The sequence below is a fragment of the Drosophila pseudoobscura genome, chromosome X (assembly GCF_009870125.1).
Source record: "Drosophila pseudoobscura strain MV-25-SWS-2005 chromosome X, UCI_Dpse_MV25, whole genome shotgun sequence".
Classification (NCBI taxonomy): Eukaryota; Metazoa; Arthropoda; class Insecta; order Diptera; family Drosophilidae; genus Drosophila; species Drosophila pseudoobscura.
Genome location: NC_046683.1, coordinates 2,206,453 through 2,227,582, shown reverse-complemented (window position 1 = coordinate 2,227,582; position 21,130 = coordinate 2,206,453). Strand labels below are relative to the sequence as shown.

The following is a 21,130-nucleotide window of genomic DNA, read 5'->3' as shown; positions in this document are numbered from 1 at the left end:
GGAACTTGGCTTGAAATTATTTTTCAGCTGCCTGGGTGTAAAAGTAATAGTTAACGCATCTTTTTGTGGCGGGGGAGGGGGGGGTTTGTCCCCAAATTGGCAGCAATAAATCATCAGCCTTGGGCCCAACGAATTTTATAGTTTGACAAACGAAATCTCTTCCGCTCATTTACTATCCCCACCCGAAGATACATTCCAGCCTCCACCTCCGGCCGATTAGCATGGGGGCCTATTGGGCCACACCCATCCGAGGGGAGCTCGGGGCGTCACCTGAAACACTTGGGGCCATGCTGATTATTTTCTACTTTGCGACGTTTAAAGCGTGCCCTGGGTGCGGGGGGCAAGGGGGTCGGACTCCGTGCGGCATGTGCCTGTGTCAGCAACAGCTCAGCCGCGGCGTAGCATGGCACGGCGCGTGTAAGGCAACAGAAAATCGATTAACATGGCTTTAATGGCAGCCATCCTCTGCCTTCCTCTCTCTCTCTCTCTCTCTCTCTCTCTCTCTCTCTCTCTCTCTTGTCTCCTCGCCCCAACATGATGTTGACAATGAGAGGGGGCTGTGGAGGGGCGCTGCAAACTTTTACACGCTTCAGAGGCAAATCCACCCCCATCCCCACTTCCGGTGTAAATGAGACAACATCTGGGGGGTGGGGTCCCGCGTACGTCGTTTGGGGGGGGGTATTAATTGTGACAGATTCAAGACTGAGCCTCGAACCTGATTTCGTTTTAAAGTTGGCCTTAAAGAGCGCCCCCCGAATGACATATTGATGCGTTCCAAGGGGAAGGGGATGGGGGTGGGGGCGAAGGTCAGAGTGCAGAGGACAATTGTAATTGACTTGGAATCACTGTGGCATCTGCCGTGTCCGCTAAATGCAATTTAATTGAACCCGAACACTGAAAACCACTCTCGAATTCGAATTTGGCAATAGGCCTAAACGCAGCCCTCCCTCTCCTACTCTTCTACTCTCCGACTGCCAGCGACAAGCCCCCGAAACACTCTATCAATTTCATCAATAAAGATTTCATATTCAGCCCCAAATGAGGGGCTGGACAGAGGGGTGGAGTGTAATCTGCGGCATCCTATACCCTGAAAATCCAGCTGAAAAAAAGAAAGAAAAACCCCAGCAACAATAATATTTGTAAATCAAATTTCCCCACATTTTCCGCATCCAGGTGTGCGTGTGTGTGTGTGTGTGTGTATGCACCCCTGAACAGCTCTAATTGAAAATGCAAATTACATTCGAACACGAAAATACTCGTAATTATAAAACAAGAAAGGATTTCCACAATGGATAGCCGAGGCTTCGAATACCCTTTGCTCTCGTGCTCTCAGGCCCTCATGGAGTGTTTCCTTGGCAACCACTCGAAAGCCCTCGCCTCGGATTGTACGTATCCCAGCCAGCCCAAAGCTGTGTTGATCCGATCCCGAGACTTCCGAAATGATCTATACTCTGATTGGCAAGGGTATTGCAAAGAAAACAAAACAACAACAGAAATGCAATTCAAATACAGGAAACACTATCGATTGCGTAGCTTATTGAATTATTGTTTCAGCAGTTACGAGAATGGAATTCTTTAAAATACAACCAACAAAAGTAGGGGTTTCGGGGGTTCCGGGGGTTCCGGGGGTTCCACACTCTCTGTTAAACAGATGCACCTCTTTCCACAGGAAAACCAATTTCATTTCTTAGAAATCAAGTAGTAGATAATAGCTATCGCGCTAGCCTCGACCTACATATAAAGTCCTATAAAGCCGCTCAAAACATATCAGAATATTCAATCGTAATAATCCAAAACAATACCTCTACCACATTTCCATATGCACATGCACATGCATATGCATATGGCCCCCTATGTATGTATATCCGTAGTTCTGGTTTTGGTTCCGTTTAGGCCTTGCTTTTTGACAAATTGGCATTGTGGCGCCCGACGGCAGGGGCTGGTCAGCGGCTATATAATTCATTACGGATGCAAACATTTGGTATGCACGCACTCGACATTTAAATGGAGTGTGCAACAATCGGCAATCGAACTGGGGAGTACCCTGTGTTGTGCCCAAAATATCCACAATTCACATTCAAATTTCAAAAATGGTTAAGCAGTGTATATCAAACATTTTTGCACTGGTCATCTGACTGCTTAACGCTGGTTTGCAAGAAGTTTAACGCTGTCAAACGGGTAATTTGCTGATTTGAACTGCTTGCCGCACTCATCATCCACCAGCTGCCCAGAACTGTTCTTCCCAACTGTACTGAACTGCTTTCCCAGCTGATATTTCCCTATCCCGTGCCTGAAACTGAACTGCATTCATCGTTTTGTACATACAACTATTTCCGCTTTCCACTGCTAGAAGCTAGAAGCATACACACCACTATTTTCAGGGTATTCCGTCACTCGAATCCGCATCCAGTGAATAGCCAAATAAAACAGCTTTCCAAATGTCAACGCCATATATTTATGCAGAATTGATTTGACAAAAACATTGCCGAACAGCATCAGGCACCACAAAATTGCATGGTAATGAATTACACCCAAATACGAGTACAAATACACCCATATAACCCTGATCCAACAATAATAATAGCCTGTTAATGACAGGGCTTTTGCGGAGACCGCCCCAACCCCAACCCCAAAACACAAACCAAATGCCAAACTGCACTAAAAGGTACTTAGGCCACAGGATCATTGAAAAGAAGACTTGAACCCAATAATAATTATGCCATAAGCCGAGCACATACATACGTCCATCATTGAAATTTACAGACTGCACAAAGCAGTATTTAGCAACACTTAAGTTAACCAGCACTTAATCAATAAATTCTACAAATGAGAAATGAGAAATGAGAAATGCAGACACTTTATGGGTCAAGTTCTGGTGGTTAATTTCGTTGTTTTACTCGTCCCTCCATTGTCTTGGGTTCCGTTCCGTGAACCAAACAAACGTGTGCCCTGTGGTTACAGCTGTGGCTGGTAACGGTACCTGGCGCTGTTTGTCGTTGCACCACATGGGTTCCTGCTCATAAGTAGGTCCCGTCCCTCAGTGGCCAATGCCCAGTGCCCAGCGCCCAGCGCCCAGCGCCCAATGCCCTCTGCTGCCTCCTGTTAGGCGTGCGTGACTCCATGCCTGTTTGTAGTTTGATTTAGATTGGCTACGACTGGGGCCACGACTGGGGCTACGAGGGACGAGGGCACTGACACGGACACCGACACGGAGCGGGAACATCAACGGAAGTTTAGCGCATTGCAAGTGGAGCATGGAAATCGTTGGCATACGGAACACACACCCAGCCCCACCCAGCCACGGCTGTAGCAGGGGCTGTAGCAGGGGCTGTAGCAGGGGCTGTAGCAGGCGCTGTGCCTGTCGCATGGAAGGAGCAGTCGGACATATGCAAATATGTATATGCACATGTCGACATAAGTACATGCATGCCGGCGCCGGCCACCAAATGAGGAGGCCAATGGAGTTGATAGAACCAACTAAGATGCCTTCATTCGTCGCCCAGTCCTGTGACCATGCCCTGCCTCTGCCTCTGCCCCTCCAACTCGCTGATTAAACAGCAGGCTCCATCAGAATGGGGCCAGCAGCAGCAGCAGCAACAAGACAAGTCGAGCCCCAGCGGCGTTTATGCGTTCAGCCGGCACACGATCAAGCCTGCACATGGGCCAAAATGTGTGCTGTTCAACATTTACCAAGCTTTGCTTTAACAATCATGAATGGTTCGTGAGAACTCGTCTCGTGTGAACATTGTGGCACAGCAGGCAGGCAGGCAGCTGCTGAAGCCTTGAGGTCACTGCAAATGCGTGACGCGTGAAAATTCGTCAAATGCAGGCCAACTGACAGAAGAGACTTGGCCGAAAACACACCCGCCCCCACCCTGCAGCCGGCTCCTTGTTTAAATATGCACAAAGACCCCCCCCCGACCCCGCCCCCGCCCAACGCATGGCCAAAGGCTCCAAAGAGAAGTGCTTGGCCATGTGGATGCGCATGGGAATGGAACCGAGTGGAGGGGGATGGGGAGGGGTAGGAGGAGGAGGAGGGGGTGTTGGAGGGCGGAGATTGCGTATCAACTGATTAAGCAAGACACAAGGCAAGACAAGCGCAGCCGGGACCCTGGCCTCTGGACCCAGGAACCACTACCCACTACCCACTACCCGTGTCATAGCCGTGAGCAAAGGCATTCATATGGTAACAGGCGATTCCCGCCACTTGAACTGCAATTAAAAGTTGAAGGCTGCTCTGATCTGCCGCTTGCATAAATCTGGCAATTAAATCGGACGTAAGCCGCAGTTGACAACCCTACGAGGTAGCCCTACAGGTTAATTATTTGATTTCTCTATAAACCGAAGCCAAAGGCAGGCGTTGACATTACCATTAGTTTATGATTATTGAGTCGTTCCTTTAAATCGAATTGAGCATTAAACCGAGTTTCGAAAACAAAACATTGCTTTTGCTTATTGCTGGTTTTTTTTTCTTCTTGGCCAAAGTTCCGATCCCGAACGGAACTCAACCGAACTGAACCCAACCGAACCGATCAAGGCCGTCCTCTGATTCGATCCCTGTAAGTAATTACGTAAGTAATCTTGCAATTGGAGTGACGTGATGTTTAGAGACCTAAGAGATCTGCCACAGAAAAGATGGCACCAAAGAATCGCATTTCAAGGGTGCCCGCTGCAGTCGCGGCCGGTCGGCCGTCCGATGGGAAGCTGTCGGTAGGCACCCAGACCGGGATTCAGATCTGCGTGGCTCCCAGTCGGGTGCCAACGCGTCCCAAAATTATCACCGGCAAGGACCAGCTGAGCATGATACGCCGTGGCGTGAAGCGGGCCAGCCAGCCGAAGAACTTCCTTATTGTACCCAAAGAACGTTTCATCACTGCTCGCGCATTGGTCGCAGGGACTATTCCCCCGCCTTTGGCCAACGAGAAGGCCTGCCAAGCAACACCGGTCGGCAAGGAATTGAAGATTCCAAAGCCAAAGGCCGTGGCTTCGTTCAGGCCACGGCAGATTCCCCCGATACCACCAATACCCCCAATACCCCCGATGGAGGAAACGCTCAAAGAGAGCGCCCATAACAAGGATGTGAAGCGCTTGAAATACCTGATGGAAATTGTGAATGCCGATAAGCCACCAAACTGGAGCTTGGCCTCGGACATGTGGCGGGAGATTGATTTCCTGGAGGATCGTATCGACGCGTATCAGAAACAAGAACCGGCAAACAGAGCACAAAAGTAAAGCACAAAAGCACAAAAGCACAAGAAGTACACTAACAAGTCACACTTCACACACGAAAGAGTCGATTGCAACAATCGTTTGCACAAATCGTCTGCAACAATCGTCCCAATGTAGATACCTGCAACAGGCACACGAACTTACACGAACTAACACGAAAACAAAATCACAATCACAGTCAGATTTGGTGTCGTTGATTTATTAAAGCCGTACTGCGAACTAGTTCCTAATTGTAGAGACCTAGTTCTCACTTATGAGATCATGCATTCCCAGTCCACGTTTGGAGTATCGTTGCACTTTAGTCCACATCCGCGTACTGTTTGATATAGTAAAGAATGCTACTACCTTCCTGAGGTCCGAGATGCTCCGGCCCAAGTTACCAATCGGGCTTTTCCCACAGCCTTATCCATCTTTGATCACGGCCAAAGCTGATCTTCGGCAAGAGGAGCTACCAATCGCTTTAATTATAAACATGCTCATCAGAAATATAGTGTTTGGAGTGCATATAATCATTATACTATATGTACATATGTATATATCTTAACTTATTATAAGGGGTACGTACATACATACATATGTATATTGTAAACGCTTTTACATGATAGATATATGTACGCACATCCGTGTAGTACGTGCTCATCATATTTTACGAGAACGAGGCCTGTTCTTCTAAAGGAAAATCTGCACAATGGGGCTAAGACTAGACCTGTCCGTCCCTCAGACAGACACACATCCATCCACACAACAAAGTACGAGTGCAAGTACAAGTGGGAGAACGAGTAGTATATCCATATCAACATGTGCCATAAAACACGCACACACACACACGGCACGCACACAGTCCAAAGATGATTATTATGCGCCTTATCGGAGTGCAGGCAGGCAGCAGATCAACAAGGAAAGAAAACAGGTTCTCGACGAGTCGATTTCTGTATGCCCTTACGCGGCCCTAGGCCATGGATCGAACTAACCACCACTTCGTGTACGTCTGCATAGTGAGGGCGAGAGTGAGAGCAACTGATAGTCGCTCTGTCGTCGCGTCCCTCTGGCGAGAGAATAACAAAGAAGCAACCATAAAAACAGAGCGCAGTGCTACCCCAGCAAGCGGAGCCTCACTCTTCAATTGCTCGAGATAGCAGCAACACCGACGAGAACAAAGAGCTGAGAAAATGCCACGCCCAGTGCTGCTGATACACGGAGGAGCCGGGGACATTCCGGACTCGCGCATCGCTGGCAAGTTCAAGGGCATCAAGGAGGCGCTGCGCTGTGCTTGGGGCAGCCTGGTGCCGGCCAGTGGGGCGAAGGGCAGCGCCCTGGACGCCGTCGAGACGGCGGTGCGCAGCATGGAGCTGGACGAGAACTTCAATGCCGGCTACGGCTCCTGCTTGAACACCGACGGGCAGGTGGAGATGGAGGCCAGTCTAATGGAAGGGCGGGATCTGCGCGCCGGCTGCGTCACTCTGCTGCGGGACGTGATGCACCCGATCACGGTGGCGCGTCGTCTCATGGAGAAACAGCGGCACACGTTCATCGGCGGCGAGGCGGCCCAGGAGCTGGCCCTGTCCACGGGCAGCGAGCGGCTGCCAGCGAACGCCTTGGTCACGGAGGGGGCCCGCTTCACGCTGCAACAATTCAAGGAGCAGCTGAGCCAGGGCAAGGATCCCTTCTTCGCCCGCACAGAGCTGGCCGCTGAGCAGAAGACCGACCCCAGCGGAGAGACGGTGGGCGCTGTGGCCATGGACCAGGATGGCCAAATTGTTGTCGGCACCTCAACCGGCGGCATCACGGGCAAGTGGCCCGGTCGCATTGGCGACACGCCCATCCTGGGCAGCGGCACCTATGCGGACAACGCCAGGGGCGGCGTTTCCACCACCGGCCATGGCGAGACAATCATGCGATACAATCTGGCCCAGCGCATCCTGGCCGCCATCGAGCACAAGGGCATGTCCGCCCAGGCGGCGGCAGACCAGGAGTGTCGCGAGATGACCAGACGCATCGGTGGCACGGGCGGCGCCATCGTTGTGGGCCATGCCGGGGATCTGGGCATCAGCTTTACATCGCAACGCATGGCCTGGGGCTACATACAGGACGACACCATCTTCTACGGCATCGAGGGCCAGGTGGTACACCAGGAGCCGCTCTCTTAGGCACTTGAATGGTTCTCATTTAATGGCTCACACATTCTTCTAAAAAGAAAGCAGAACTACACGTGAATAAATTACTTAAGTTACGAATCTACGATCTAAGTTACAAGAAAGCAGCATACAAAGTTATGCTATAATATAACTCGTACGTACGTAAATGCTATCCATGATTGCATTACATTTTGTTGCTTTTTGTTTGTTCTATATGCGGGCGAAGAGGGCAGGTCCCCAGATCCCACAGTCAGGTCCGGACAGGTAGCTGTGCTTTGCGGCAGGCCCAGGTCCATTACCAATACTGCAAGCCTTTTTTCTAGTTCTAGTTATATTTCTAGTTGGAGGTAAAGCTCATTTATCTGTGTCCACTCCGTCAAAGTCCTTTGGGGCGGATGCGGAGTACAAGAAATCTCAACGTGAAGCTATGTCTGACTTAGCTTAGGGGCAGGAGAAAGAAAGAGCACCTTCGGACGTGCTATAATCGTTGTGTTAGCTAGCTGTGGACAGCCGGGGGGGCCACGTCACGCTGCGACTCGTGAGCCTCGGTGATGCCGTAGCAGTGCTTGGCTTTACCGTCGCGGTACTTGTTCTCGTGCTCCACAGAGTGCGAGTTGGTGCGGCACTTGACGAGACACAGCTCGAAGTGATCTGCCACACTGGCATAGATGTATTTGGGTGTGTGGGCTGACTGCAGCACCCGTTCGAGGAGTGGCTGCTTGTCGGGATGCAGGCAACAAGACACGCAGTACTCGTACAGGCGGCAGCAGCTGGTGGTGGCGTTGCAGGTGCGACAGCTATAGTAGCCGATTCCGGGCATCTCCAGGTTGCAGCAGCCGCTGGGGAGGGCCTGCTCTCGCAGGCACACAAAGCCGCGCTCGTCGGTGAGCAGTTGGCGGCCCTGCACCGAGTTGCGGCACCGCAGTTCCGTGTCCCGAGTACGATTGATGTGCTGTTCTGGCGCCAAAAGCTGCTGCGTCCAGAGGAGCGGGCGCGTGCGCTGCACCTCAAAGTCGTCATAGTGCAGACCACTAAAGGCGCCCTGCTACGGAACTTTACGAGATTAGTTTTCCACTGTCCAGACTGTTCTAGTGCCACTCACTCGATCCAAAAGGTTGCCCCAGATAATGCACATAAGCAGCAGCAGCACAAGAATTATGTATATGATGCGTCTTCTCAGCAGGCGTGTAAGTGCGGCTGGCCACATCGTATGCTAGTGACCGCATCCCAGCAGCATAGCCAGCCCAGCCCCGCTACCAGAGTGGGAGGGCCCACTGTGACGCCGCCTGCTCGGCTTCCTCCGCTTGCTGCTGCACTGCGACAGCTCTCCACTGGCCCGCACCCTGCATGCGCATTGGGTTCAGCTGCTCCGCTATTCCGCTGTTTATGCTGCTGTGGCACGTGGTATTCGTCCTGTGGCCAAAACAATTAGCCCACTGTTGCAACTTCCAACTGTATTTACAGATTAAATAATTTAAATTTTACAGAATTTGTGTTCTTTCTCTTTTGTTTTGCTGCAGACCAGTGTGACCAGTGCGGCCGCGGACTTATCGTTAAAATATACCGTCCGACCCTCAGAAATATACCAAAATATACCGTCTCATTTTAAAAATATACCGTAAATATACTGACGAATTCAAGTTCTATATTCATTGATTTTTTTATTCCGTAGAATATGACTCGATTCTAGCCCTAGACACAAGCCCTGCCCACATCATTTTATCCAATCAATAAATCTACAAAGTCTAGAAAGCTGCACACAATTGAGGTGCTGGGCTACCGATAGTATCGATATTTACTTTGCATGCTATCAATGTTGCCAGTAGCAAGGCACAAAAATCAAAATGAAAAATCGGCACAATTTTCTTTAGTCTTTGGGAGGAACTCCCAACATCTTTGGGACATCTTGAGTTTCTTCGTGTTATCCTTTTCGATAGATTAGTATAGTCTACGCTTAGCACGCAAGACGGTCCGGACCACACACTGCTTTTTGGCGGTTTCTTCTTGGACTTTCATTCATACGACGCTCTGTTCGCAGTCTGCAGAAACTTATTGTGTGATTATTAAATAGGCTATTATTATTCTGGTTTTCATTACCAGATTTTAATTCTATAATGCTACACAGAATTTCAGCATTTTAGTCGAAGTCCCTCAAATTGAGCGTTAGTAATCGACTAACTTATCGGTGAACTAGTTGAATTGAACAAAAAATTCACTCACCTCATTTGAAATTTCAGATGTGTGTTTGCTTTTCGACAAAAAAATTGTCTTTTTACATTAGTCAATTATGCGGCAGAGGTACAGATATAATTTAGTTAAGGCTTTCTTTTAAAGAACGGGAACCTAATCCTGAACTAGCTCAATTGAGCTTAAATATCAGCTTAAATACTATATCGATATCCATCCCTAGCAAAATTTATACGTTTTCGTTTTGGTCTCAACTTGAGCGGGCTTAAAGCCGTAGGAGGGAAAGTTCTAACCTGCAAGCGGCACAAACAACGGCCAGCGCCAACGTGCCCACCAAAACGAGCGGGCTCACTAGTTGCTCCCCAGTCGGCGACGAGACGTTGCCGCTCCGCTCTACACTCACCACAGCCGCAAACAGCTGTTGCCGAGTATTTGCTGCCACCGCTGCAACCCACACCCACCGCACCTCACAGCAGCGCCATAACCTGCCAAGATGCGTATCCAAGCTGCCTGTCTGTTGGCCCTGGTGGCGCTGCCAACGCTGTGTCTGGGCCTGCTCGAGGGTCTGTACTGCGGCAAGGAGGACTGCTACGATGTGCTCGGCGTGACACGTGAGTCGTCCAAGTCGGAGATTGGCAAGGCCTACCGCTTGCTGGCGCGCAAGTATCATCCGGATCTGCATCGCGGCGTCGAGGCCAAGGCCCTCGCGGAGGAGCAGTTCAAGCTAATAGCCACTGCATACGAGATCCTGCGCGACGAGGAGTCGCGCAATGACTACGACTATATGCTGGACAACCCGGATGCGTACTATGCGCATTACTATCGCTACTACCGCCGCCGCGTGGCGCCTAAGGTGGATGTGCGCATTGTGATCGTGGTGGTGCTGACAATTATTTCGGTGATACAGTACTATTCCGGCTGGCAGCGCTACGACTCGGCCATCAAGTACTTTGCCACGGTGCCCAAGTACCGCAACCAGGCGCTGGACATTGCCCGCGACGAGATCCAGGAACGCATCCAGAAGAAGGGCAAGAACCGCATGTCCAAGACCGACCAGAAGGAGGAGCTGGAGCGCATCATACGCAAGGTCATCGAGGAGAAGATGGACGTGCAGGGCGGCTACGCAAAGCCCACGCTGTGGGACGTCCTCTGGGTGCAGCTGCTCATCTGCCCCTACACGATTCTCTCGTTCATCGTGTGGCATGGCCAGTGGTTTTGGCGCTACACGATCCTCAAGCAGCCGTACGGACGCGATCAGAAGCTATATCTGGTGCGGCGCTACTTGAAGATGGGCCAGCATCAGTTCAATGCGCAGGACGACAAACAGATCGAGGAGTATCTGCATCTGGAGCTGTGGAAGCGCGACAACTTCGAGGCGTGGAAGGCCGAACAGGACGAGGAGATGAAGAAGAAGCTGGCGGAGAATCCACGCTACAAGGCCTACAGGCGCTACATGAAGAACCATGGCCCCGGACGCATCACCTTCGAGGATTAGCCAGCATAGCCCAGATCCCACACACACGCCACACCGATGTTCAAGTTTTATTGTTCCATCTGTAACCCGACCGACCCCCAAAATTCCCCACCCTCCTCCCCCCAAGCAACCAACACTCGTTTTTACATACATACATATACATATATATATTTTTTTACGAACATTTTCAATGTCTAGGGCGAAGAGAAGTTAGATTTTGCATTAGCCTAACAAATAACTTAATAATGTATCGTTCCATAATTTGTGGCGTTGACCCCGCCACAGGCCACACAGCACAGCCGCTGCCGTAGCCGCAGCCGCAGAAACATACAGTCAAACCGGTTCAAGAACGTGGCCAAAAACTTCAGTTTTGTGCCATCTCAGCACGGTACAGCGGTACAGTGGTATAGCGGTACAGTGGATAGCGGCTACGATGAGCACTATAATATTTTTAGAACAATTAACCCTTCTCCGGCACGGAGACCCCTGGCCCCTGCCCCTGCCCCAGCACCCGTTCAGGTTCTTCTCTTATAGTTATAGCAAATCTACGCTGAATGTTAAATGTGAATGTGAGAATGTAATAAAACTACAATAGATAGAGATTACTGTCTGTGTCCAACACACATGTCCAACGGAACTCTTGTGGATTTGCACAGTTGTTCTTCTGCGATGCTAATGCTGACGCGGCCCCCGAATTGGATGCCGTGGCACGGCACATGTTATTCTTCTTGTAGCACATATTCAGGGCCAGCTTCTCTTTTTGCTTCGCTTCAGCCATACAAGTGTGTGTTTATACAGCTGCTAGAGCAATCTCCATCTCATTCGCATTCTCTACCACAAAACGACTAGGGTGCGGGTGCGGGTGCGGGTGCGTGTGCGGGTGGTAGCAGGGTGGGCGAGAGTGGGCGGGGCGGGGCCGAGGCCGTATACTAATACTAGTCAATAAGATATTTGGAATCGTCAGCGAACTCCTCAGAGTCCAGAAGATTCCCGACGAGCGCGTAGGGGACGGAGCGCACACCCTGGTGATAGACATCGTCGAAGTCATCGTGCTCTGGGTCTTGATCTGGATCGTCCAGCTCCAGGTCCTCTTCCTCCGCCGCCTCCATATCGTGATCGTCGGCGTCGCACTCGTCCTCCTCGTTGAACATGAAATCATGGGTGACAATGCATTCCTCCAGCACCTTGGGAGCCGGCTCCCCAAGCATCAAATGGCCGATGGACAATGTCTCCGGGACGGCATGCCTCTTTTGCACCTTGCGTGTGGCCGCGGGCCGCTTGACCGCTGGGGCGGCCGCAATGACGCCGTTGTGCTGATCCATGTGGGCGGCCAGGTAGCTCTTCTTGGTGAATCCCTTGTCGCACTGCGTGCACTGGAACTGCTTCTTGCCGGTGTGGGTGCGCCGGTGCACGGACAGCACGTGGGCGTAGGCGAAGCCCTTGTGGCACACCTCGCACACATACGGACGCTCGCCTGTGTGGATACGCTCGTGCTTTTTGCTGCTGCCAAAGTCGGAGAATCGGCGGTCGCAGTAGCGACACCCATAGGGCTTTTGCCCGGTATGGACACGCATATGTCGGCGCAGCTCCACGTTCGATATGAAAGCCTTCTGGCAGACCTCGCACGGATAGGGACGCTCGTTGTTATGGCGACGCATGTGCGCATTGAGGGCATGCTGATACTTGTAGGTGTTCCCGCACACATGGCAGATCTTGCGCGCACGCTCTGCGTGACGACGCGTCTCCGGAATGGCTATCTGTTGGCTATCGAAAAGCACGTAGCCGTCGTCGTCGATCTCCCTCTTAAAGATGGGTGTGACGCGTTTGTAAGTGCGTTTGCTTATATTGCATCGTTGGATCGTGTTGAGGGCGCGTGCATTCGCCGTCCGAATCGGTGGGGGCGGAGGCGGTGGTGGCAACTCCTGTGACTCCCCCTCACTCTCCTTAGTTAGTGGCGTTTCGATCTCATAGGCATGCTCTGGGGTCGGGGGGTCCTCGTCCCAGGGTTGGGGGACTACCATCTTCTTGTCTTCCTCATCAGACGACATTTCCTCGGCTGGCTGTTCCTTGATGGGCACCGTCTCTATGAGGGTGTCCAGCGACATGACCAGTGAATCGGAGGCATCCGGCATCAGGCCGAGTGAGTCTGTGTCCTCGTCCTCGTCTTCCTCAAAGTACTCAACCTTAGTGACAGGAAGATTTGCAGCAGCTGTTGTGGCCGCTGCAGCTGAACCTGCACCTGTCGCTGCTGTGGTCAATGTTGACCCAGGCACTGTGGTTGGTGCAGTACTTGCCCTGGACGATGCTGACACTGAACCCACCACCGTTCGACTTGCCAGAGGAATGTCTGCATCCACTTCGATGCGTTTGATTTTCAAGCTGGATGGCAGCTTGACGTGGTGCTGTTCTAAATCCAGTTTCAGCTGCTGGTTCTTGGCCAATTCGTCGACGTCGACGAGAAGCGCGCTGCTTGTGGCAGTCAGGAATAGCTTCTCTATCAGCACGCATTTCTCATAGAAGCGATAGGCGACGCCCAGTTCACTGTGGCACTGTTCACAGATTTTGTCCGGCCATCGCTGTATTTGTAAACTCTCCAGTTGCAGGGTGGTGCAACACCGGATCTTGTCCGCAATCAGGGTGTGCGGAGGCTCCAAATCATGGCTATAAATGGAGCTGTGGCCGGGCTCCTCGTTCAGGCAGATCAGACAGGCCAAGTCCAGGTCCACGACACGTGACTCCATATTGTTCGCCATTAGCTTATTATAGCAACAATTAATTGCCAAATGCAATTTTACACAAAAACGCAATTCCAATCCAAACACCTCTGCTGTTGCTTTTTTTCTCATATAGCGATGAGCGTTTGCGATTTGCATGTACCTGCTGCTCGATGGTCTTCTGCAGACGCGATACATCGATAAGTGGGTATCGCAGCAGCCAAAGCACTTCGGTGCAGCAGCATGCATAAGAAACGCGTCTAGCCCGCTTCAGCATCGCCGATGAGAACAAAATTATTAAAACGATGGCAAAGATGATCAGATCAGCTTATTAAGACCGTGATAGTCGGCACATGATTACTTGTGCTGCTCTGGATTCTCTGGAGACAAAGCGAATCTTGTCCACAATCCAGATGGGCTGCGGCAACCCGTAATGGTTGTAATTGGAGCGGTGGCCGGGCTCATCGTTCTTGCTGAGAAAAAAGGCCAAGTCCGAGTTCACATCCTCCAGGTTGATCCTGCAAATCAGCAACAGCAATCTTAAACGACATTTCAATCAAAAGAGTCTGCTCCAACCACACACTTACAGCAAAGGCTTAAAGGAGTCGCTGTCTTGAGCCTGACAAAAGCCGCTTTCTGATTTTTGAACTGTGATGCGTGTGCGTGTCTCAACGCTTTTTGTGGAGACTATTCTTTTTTAGTTTTATTTCCTCACACAATTGTTCTAGAAATGCGGCTGCGATTCAAGATGGCGGCACACAAAACGGACTCTGAAAATTTAAACGCAGTGTATTTACTTAGATTTTTAGTTATTTTAGCTATTCTCCCATTGCGATAGGCCGCTATATAAACCATCGATAATTTCAAAAATCGATGAAAATCCACAACAGAAACCCGCAACAGAGTCGGCGGTTTGTTATTGTATTCTTCTTGACAGTCTGATAGAGTTCCGAAAAATAGTTTTGTCGCAGGTCAAGCACTTATTTAAATTTAAATTTCAATTTTTCTAGATTTCGCTAGATTGTCGTTCCAATGGAATCCTATCAATATCCCATGAACAAGCTAGCCCAGGAGCTGATGAACTTCTTCACGGTTGTTGTGGATAAGGAGGAGTCTTCTGCTCCGGTACTGTTTCAGCGATGCGGCGTGCTCATTCGCTTTCACATCGAGGACATTCCCGACAGTGGAGACATCAGCATCGCTAACATCAGTAAGTATTGGGAAGCCTACTGTCGCAAGCAGGGACGCAAGATGCGCCAGGACACATACAAGGAAATGGACCTAGTGCTGCCCAATGAGGCGGCAATGCAGGGTCTAATTGAGAAGGCCAAAGACTGGGTGTTTCCCCTGCAGGGGATCACGCCCCTCTACAAGGATCGCTGCGCGTTCAGCTTTCACCGTCGTCCGGTTATTGCTTACGTTCTGAACGTAGTGCTCCAGCAGGGGGATCGGTATGGTCACATCTCGAAGTCGGACAAAGCCCCAACCCTGTGCCTTAGTCAGAGCCCGAACTCGACTCTCGACGATGGCACCGAGAAGCTCAGTCACTATCGTCTCAGTCAGCTCCGCGTGATTACGCGCCGCCTAATGGCTTACTCCGCCTGGCGCCTGGTGGATCCAGATCAGCAGTCTGCTGACACTCTCCGCGTGACCGTAGAGGCTCAACGTTGCCCAAACCAGCCGACAGACCACGTTTGTCTGGTCTGTGGACCCGTACTGGAGCCCGTCGGAAAGACAGCCACCACAATGAACAGAGACAGCTACGTTGCGTGAGTCTTACTCGCTTACACCCTCCATGCCATGCATTACTTTCTATCTCTTTCTATTCCACGGACAGATTGCGCTCCAAGGACATGATACTTATGGCCATGCATCGCAATGGCGTCCGCATGAGTAGCTCGCACGGCGACTTCGATAGCCTTATTCAGCGCCTGGGCGCTGCTGCCGTGATTGTGGATCTGTTTGAGGTGCGCCACGCCTCGGCGGCCAGTGTGGTGCGCAATGGATCGGGCGGCTCCAAGGGGGCATCGTACATTCTATACAATTCGGCCCGCCTGGAGACGCTGCTGCGCACCTTCAATGCCCAGGTGGAGGCAGGTGTCTACCAGCCACTGCCGCCGCTGGACGACATCGATCTCAGCCTCTTGGAGGACGATGTGAGTTGAGTTGAATCTCCAACGGGAGACCGTAACTAAAACGTAACGTTGTTTTTCGGTTGTTTTCCTGCAGCTCGACTGGAAACTGATCTACGGCTACCTACTGCCCTTCCCAGAGGTGGTCGAGTCCACGCTGAATCTGCTGCAGCAGGGTCAGTGTGACGTGCACCTGTTGGTGCGCTACATCAGTAGCCTGGCCGCAATCTTCAGCCGCTACTACCGCCAGAAGAAGATTCTCGTTCAGATGCGAGACCAGCTGATGCCAGTCCTCTATGCTCGCGTCTACCTGATCATGGCGGTGCGTCAGGTGCTCAATGTGGCCCTCTCGCTGCTCGGCATAGAGCCCGTCACCTACATATAGATATAGTACATATTATTCATAGTTTTAGCCATTTGCCCAATGACCAGCCACTACACTACTGCCACTACCCCCCACTGACCCATGCGTTGATGTGTTGATGTTTTACACTTCGGTGCTATACGCACCAATGTATCTGTGTATCTAATTGTGCATTAATTGTTGAATTATCATTTAAGAATAAGACTGAAGTCGAGGCTTAGAGTCGACTGCTCTTAATGAAGTAAACCAGTAGTCTCTCTTCTTCTGTGAATAGGCGAATAGGGGGCCAACTGTATCGATATAAGGGTTATATACAGTCAAGTCATCCCCAAATACAATAGACTGTGGAGCCCATTCAGTTATGGAATCCGATGGTGCTTTGTCTGAGTGCCTGAGTGATATGAGAAGATCGGATGCAAACACCTACGGAGCAAGGTAATGTCGTACAGTGGGCGTGTGTTTTCCAATAATTTATACGTTTATTCTTCAATATGAAGTTATTTGTCAAATCTCAATCTACATGGTATATATGTACAGGTTTCTATTTAGCCAGCTATTCGAATATTCAATGTAATCGGGCATTTTGGAGCTGCTTCAACAATTTAATTGGATTTGGAGGGGGAGCACTGCTGCTGTATCAATGGATGGGCATGGGACCATTAACCATGACATGATCCCCTCCTTCAGCTTTCGTACCGAAAACATCCTTCAATCCACGAACCTGGCTTACTTTTTCTTCATTTGGCTAATCGATTGGCAATAAATTGAGTACATTCAGACATACATGTATAAATACTTACACAAACATACAATACATTTAACATACATATACATATAAATATATAATACTATGTGGGAGATGGCGTGGCGGACTGGGAGTGAGAGAGGCCCCACCATCATCCAGCATCCATCCAGGCCTGCTGCTTTTTGCAGTAGCCGCCTTTTGGGACTCGGCTACTGCATATGGGCGGAGATGCGATTGGCTTGGCGTGCTGCCTACCCGCAGGTCGGCCTTTCCGTTCTTGTTGGGCTTCATGTGCGGGTTGAGGGCGAGCTGATAGAACCTGTGGGTGCAGACCTTTGGCGTACGCTCCTGTTGGCTGTGCGCCTTCTGGCTTTGCTTATATTGGGTCGTTGGGTGGTGTTAGGAACCCGTGATAGCGGTGGCGGTGTTTGTGCTGACGATGGTGCTGGTGGAGGTGGAGGCGAAACTGGTGGCTGTTCCACCACTGTCTCCTCCATTCTAATTTGATAGAAATGTTCTGGGGCAGGGTCGTAGTGCCAAGGACTTTGAATGATCATTTTTCCACCCTCCTGATCTGAAGTATCCACCGGCTGCTCCTTCATGGGAACCGTCTCGATAAGGGTGTCCAGGGACATGACTACTGATCTGGATGCCTCTGGTATCTGGGGCAGGGAGTCTGTGTTCTCCTCGCTCTCCTGACAATACTCCACCTTGATCACGGGCATATTCGCTGTTGGGCCATACGCTGTTGTGGATGTCGCACTGGAACTGGCGCTTGCACCTGCACTTCCTCTTGTTGCTGGACCCATCGCACGACTCGCCACAGGAGTGTCAGCATCTACGTCGACGCGTTTGATTTTTAAACTGGGGGGCAGCTTGACGTGGTGCTGTTCCAGATACAGCTTCAGCTGCTGGTTTCTGGCCAACTCGTCGGCATCGACGGAGTGCGAGCTGTTTGTCGCAGTCAGGAATAGCTTCTCGATCACAACACATTTCTCATAGAAGCGGTAGGCGACACCCAGTTCACTGTGGCACTGTTCACAGATTTTGTCCGGCCATCGCTGCATTTGTAAACTCTCCAGTTTCAGGCTGGTGCAACACCGAATTTTGTCCGCAATCAGGGTGTGCGGAGGCTCCAAATCATGGCTATAAATGGAGCTGTGGCCGGGCTCCTCGTTCAGGCAGATCAGACAGGCCAAGTCCAGGTCCACGACACGCGACTCCATATTGTTCGCCATTAGCTTATTATAGCAACAATTAATTGCCAAATGCAATTTTACACAAAAACGCAATTCCAATCCAAACACCTCTGCTGTTGCTTTTTTTCTCATATAGCGATGAGCGTTTGCGATTTGCATGTACCTGCTGCTCGATGGTCTTCTGCAGACGCGATACATCGATAAGTGGGTATCGCAGCAGCCAAAGCACTTCGGTGCGTGACATTTTATATATTTTTATTTATGTATTTATAAACATAGCTAAGGACATGGATAATGCATTGTTGGATCTGGTGAATCAATACAAGGTCAGCAGCATGCATAAGCAACGCGTCTAGCCCGCTTCAGCATCGCCGATGAGAACAAAATTATTAAAACGATGGCAAAGATGATCAGATCAGCTTATTAAGACCGTGATAGTCGGCACATGATTACTTGTGCTGCTCTGGATTCTCTGGAGACAAAACGAATCTTGTCCACAATCCAGATGGGCTGCGGCAACACGTAATGGTTGTAATTGGAGCGGTGGCCGGGCTCATCGTTCTTGCTGAGAAAAAAGGCCAAGTCCGAGTTCACATCCTCCAGGTTGATCCTGCAAATCAGCAACAGCAATCTTAAACGACATTTCAATCAAAAGAGTCTGCTCCAACCACACACTTACAGCAAAGGCTCAAAGGAGTCGCTGTCTTGAGCCTGACAAAAGCCGCTTTGTGATTTTTGAACTGTGATGCGTGTGCGTGTCTCAACGCTTTTTGTGGAGACTATTCTTTTTTAGTTTTATTTCCTCACACAATTGTTCTAGAAATGCGGCTGCGATTCAAGATGGCCGCACACAAAACGGACTCTGAAAATTTAAACGCAGTGTATTTACTTAGATTTTTAATCATTTTAGCTATTCTCCCATTGCGATAGGCCGCTATATAAACCATCGATAATTTCAAAAATCGATGAAAATCCACAACAGAAACCCGCAACAGAGTCGGCGGTTTGTTATTGTATTCTTCTTGACAGTCTGATAGAGTTCCGAAAAATAGTTTTGTCGCAGGTCAAGCACTTATTTAAATTTAAATTTCAATTTTTCTAGATTTCGCTAGATTGTCGTTCCAATGGAATCCTATCAATATCCCATGAACAAGCTAGCCCAGGAGCTGATGAACTTCTTCACGGTTGTTGTGGATAAGGAGGAGTCTTCTGCTCCGGTACTGTTTCAGCGATGCGGCGTGCTCATTCGCTTTCACATCGAGGACATTCCCGACAGTGGAGACATCAGCATCGCTAACATCAGTAAGTATTGGGAAGCCTACTGTCGCAAGCAGGGACGCAAGATGCGCCAGGACACATACAAGGAAATGGACCTAGTGCTGCCCAATGAGGCGGCAATGCAGGGTCTAATTGAGAAGGCCAAAGACTGGGTGTTTCCCCTGCAGGGGATCACGCCCCTCTACAAGGATCGCTGCGCGTTCAGCTTTCACCGTCGTCCGGTTATTGCTTACGTTCTGAACGTAGTGCTCCAGCAGGGGGATCGGTATGGTCACATCTCGAAGTCGGACAAAGCCCCAACCCTGTGCCTTAGTCAGAGCCCGAACTCGACTCTCGACGATGGCACCGAGAAGCTCAGTCACTATCGTCTCAGTCAGCTCCGCGTGATTACGCGCCGCCTAATGGCTTACTCCGCCTGGCGCCTGGTGGATCCAGATCAGCAGTCTGCTGACACTCTCCGCGTGACCGTAGAGGCTCAACGTTGCCCAAACCAGCCGACAGACCACGTTTGTCTGGTCTGTGGACCCGTACTGGAGCCTGTCGGAAAGACAGCCACCACAATGAACAGAGACAGCTACGTTGCGTGAGTCTTACTCGCTTACCCCCTCCATGCCATGCATTACTTTCTATCTCTTTCTATTCCATGGACAGATTGCGCTCCAAGGACATGATACTTATGGCCATGCATCGCAATGGCGTCCGCATGAGTAGCTCGCACGGCGACTTCGATAGCCTTATTCAGCGCCTGGGCGCTGCTGCCGTGATTGTGGATCTGTTTGAGGTGCGCCACGCCTCGGCGGCCAGTGTGGTGCGCAATGGATCGGGCGGCTCCAAGGGGGCCTCGTACATTCTATACAATTCGGCCCGCCTGGAGACGCTGCTGCGCACCTTCAATGCCCAGGTGGAGGCAGGTGTCTACCAGCCACTGCCGCCGCTGGACGACATCGATCTCAGCCTCTTGGAGGACGATGTGAGTTGAGTTGAATCTCCAACGGGAGACCGTAACTAAAACATAACGTTGTTTTTGGGTTGTTTTCCTGCAGCTCGACTGGAAACTGATCTACGGCTACCTACTGCCCTTCCCAGAGGTGGTCGAGTCCACGCTGAATCTGCTGCAGCAGGGTCAGTGTGACGTGCACCTGTTGGTGCGCTACATCAGTAGCCTGGCCGCAATCTTCAGCCGCTACTACCGCCAGAAGAAGATTCTCGTTCAGATGCGAGACCAGCTGATGCCAGTCCTCTATGCTCGCGTCTACCTGATCATGGCGGTGCGTCAGGTGCTCAATGTGGCCCTCTCGCTGCTCGGCATAGAGCCCGTCACCTACATATAGATATAGTACATATTATTCATAGTTTTAGCCATTTGCCCAATGACCAGCCACTAAACTACTGCCACTACCCCCCACCGACCCATGCATTGATGTGTTGATGTTGTTGTTGATGTATCAGTGTATCTAATTGTTCATTAATTGTTGAATTATCATTTAAGAATAAGACTGAAGTCGAGGCTTAGAGTCGACTGCTCTTAATGAAGTAAACCAGTGGTCTCTCTTCTTCTGTGAATAGGCGAATAGGGGGCCAACTGTATCGATATAAGGGTTATATAGAGTCAAGTCATCCCCAAATACAATAGACTGTGGAGCTCATTCAGTTATGGAATCCGATGGTGCTTT

At 50.5% G+C, this 21,130-nt stretch overlaps 8 protein-coding genes across 16 annotated transcripts; 5 read left to right on the top strand and 3 right to left on the bottom strand.

Annotated features, from left to right (window-relative positions):
• The first annotated feature begins 4,059 nt into the window (after window positions 1–4,059).
• LOC6902294 (uncharacterized) lies at window positions 4,060–5,491 on the top strand. 5 transcript variants are annotated; one of them, XM_015185877.2, is made up of 2 exons: window positions 4,060–4,559; window positions 4,618–5,491. In XM_015185877.2, exon 2 carries the CDS (start codon window positions 4,636–4,638, stop codon window positions 5,230–5,232), a length of 597 nt encoding a protein of 198 aa, XP_015041363.1. In that variant the 5' UTR covers window positions 4,060–4,559; window positions 4,618–4,635; the 3' UTR covers window positions 5,233–5,491. The 5 variants fall into 5 exon arrangements, with proteins under 5 accessions (XP_015041363.1, XP_002133821.1, XP_015041365.1 ...); XM_002133785.3 differs by having other exon boundaries at window positions 4,061–4,559; window positions 4,636–5,491; XM_015185879.2 differs by having other exon boundaries at window positions 4,061–4,559; window positions 4,631–5,491.
• Window positions 5,492–5,907: 416 nt separating this feature from the next.
• On the top strand, window positions 5,908–7,543 carry LOC4815446 (probable isoaspartyl peptidase/L-asparaginase GA20639). The gene has a single exon (XM_001355665.4). The coding sequence runs from the start codon at window positions 6,399–6,401 to the stop codon at window positions 7,374–7,376; it is 978 nt and encodes a 325-aa protein (XP_001355701.2). The 5' UTR covers window positions 5,908–6,398; the 3' UTR covers window positions 7,377–7,543.
• LOC4815594 (UPF0454 protein C12orf49 homolog) lies at window positions 7,373–8,923 on the bottom strand. 2 transcript variants are annotated; one of them, XM_001355666.4, is made up of 2 exons: window positions 8,467–8,923; window positions 7,373–8,406 (listed from the first exon to the last, which is right to left on the bottom strand). In XM_001355666.4, exons 1-2 carry the CDS (start codon window positions 8,569–8,571, stop codon window positions 7,861–7,863), a joined length of 651 nt encoding a protein of 216 aa, XP_001355702.2. In that variant the 5' UTR covers window positions 8,572–8,923; the 3' UTR covers window positions 7,373–7,860. The 2 variants fall into 2 exon arrangements, with proteins under 2 accessions (XP_001355702.2, XP_015041367.1); XM_015185881.2 differs by having other exon boundaries at window positions 7,373–8,409; window positions 8,467–8,922.
• An 824-nt stretch (window positions 8,924–9,747) lies between these two features.
• On the top strand, window positions 9,748–11,596 carry LOC4815595 (dnaJ homolog subfamily C member 25 homolog). Its single transcript, XM_001355667.4, has one exon. The coding sequence runs from the start codon at window positions 10,045–10,047 to the stop codon at window positions 11,044–11,046; it is 1,002 nt and encodes a 333-aa protein (XP_001355703.1). The 5' UTR covers window positions 9,748–10,044; the 3' UTR covers window positions 11,047–11,596.
• LOC4815791 (zinc finger and BTB domain-containing protein 14-like) lies at window positions 11,166–14,466 on the bottom strand. Of its 2 annotated transcripts, none has more exons than XM_001355668.4 (2): window positions 14,327–14,466; window positions 11,166–14,257 (listed from the first exon to the last, which is right to left on the bottom strand). In XM_001355668.4, the coding sequence occupies exon 2, from the start codon at window positions 13,986–13,988 to the stop codon at window positions 11,961–11,963; it is 2,028 nt and encodes a 675-aa protein (XP_001355704.4). In that variant the 5' UTR covers window positions 13,989–14,257; window positions 14,327–14,466; the 3' UTR covers window positions 11,166–11,960. The 2 variants fall into 2 exon arrangements, with proteins under 2 accessions (XP_001355704.4, XP_033240718.1); XM_033384827.1 differs by having other exon boundaries at window positions 11,166–14,278; window positions 14,327–14,419.
• Window positions 14,467–14,562: 96 nt separating this feature from the next.
• LOC6902295 (uncharacterized) lies at window positions 14,563–16,481 on the top strand. 2 transcript variants are annotated; one of them, XM_002133786.3, is made up of 4 exons: window positions 14,563–14,650; window positions 14,750–15,508; window positions 15,577–15,895; window positions 15,969–16,481. In XM_002133786.3, the coding sequence occupies exons 2-4, from the start codon at window positions 14,772–14,774 to the stop codon at window positions 16,254–16,256; spliced, it is 1,344 nt and encodes a 447-aa protein (XP_002133822.2). In that variant the 5' UTR covers window positions 14,563–14,650; window positions 14,750–14,771; the 3' UTR covers window positions 16,257–16,481. The 2 variants fall into 2 exon arrangements, with proteins under 2 accessions (XP_002133822.2, XP_033240719.1); XM_033384828.1 differs by having other exon boundaries at window positions 14,584–14,675.
• A 109-nt stretch (window positions 16,482–16,590) lies between these two features.
• Window positions 16,591–18,206, bottom strand: LOC6902296 (uncharacterized). Its single transcript, XM_033384149.1, has 3 exons — window positions 17,448–18,206; window positions 17,236–17,355; window positions 16,591–16,626 (listed from the first exon to the last, which is right to left on the bottom strand). The coding sequence occupies exons 1-3, from the start codon at window positions 18,204–18,206 to the stop codon at window positions 16,591–16,593; spliced, it is 915 nt and encodes a 304-aa protein (XP_033240040.1).
• Window positions 18,207–19,102: 896 nt separating this feature from the next.
• LOC6902297 (uncharacterized) lies at window positions 19,103–20,995 on the top strand. 2 transcript variants are annotated; one of them, XM_002133788.3, is made up of 4 exons: window positions 19,103–19,182; window positions 19,282–20,040; window positions 20,109–20,427; window positions 20,501–20,995. In XM_002133788.3, the coding sequence occupies exons 2-4, from the start codon at window positions 19,304–19,306 to the stop codon at window positions 20,786–20,788; spliced, it is 1,344 nt and encodes a 447-aa protein (XP_002133824.2). In that variant the 5' UTR covers window positions 19,103–19,182; window positions 19,282–19,303; the 3' UTR covers window positions 20,789–20,995. The 2 variants fall into 2 exon arrangements, with proteins under 2 accessions (XP_002133824.2, XP_033240720.1); XM_033384829.1 differs by having other exon boundaries at window positions 19,133–19,207.
• The last annotated feature ends 135 nt before the right edge of the window (window positions 20,996–21,130 follow it).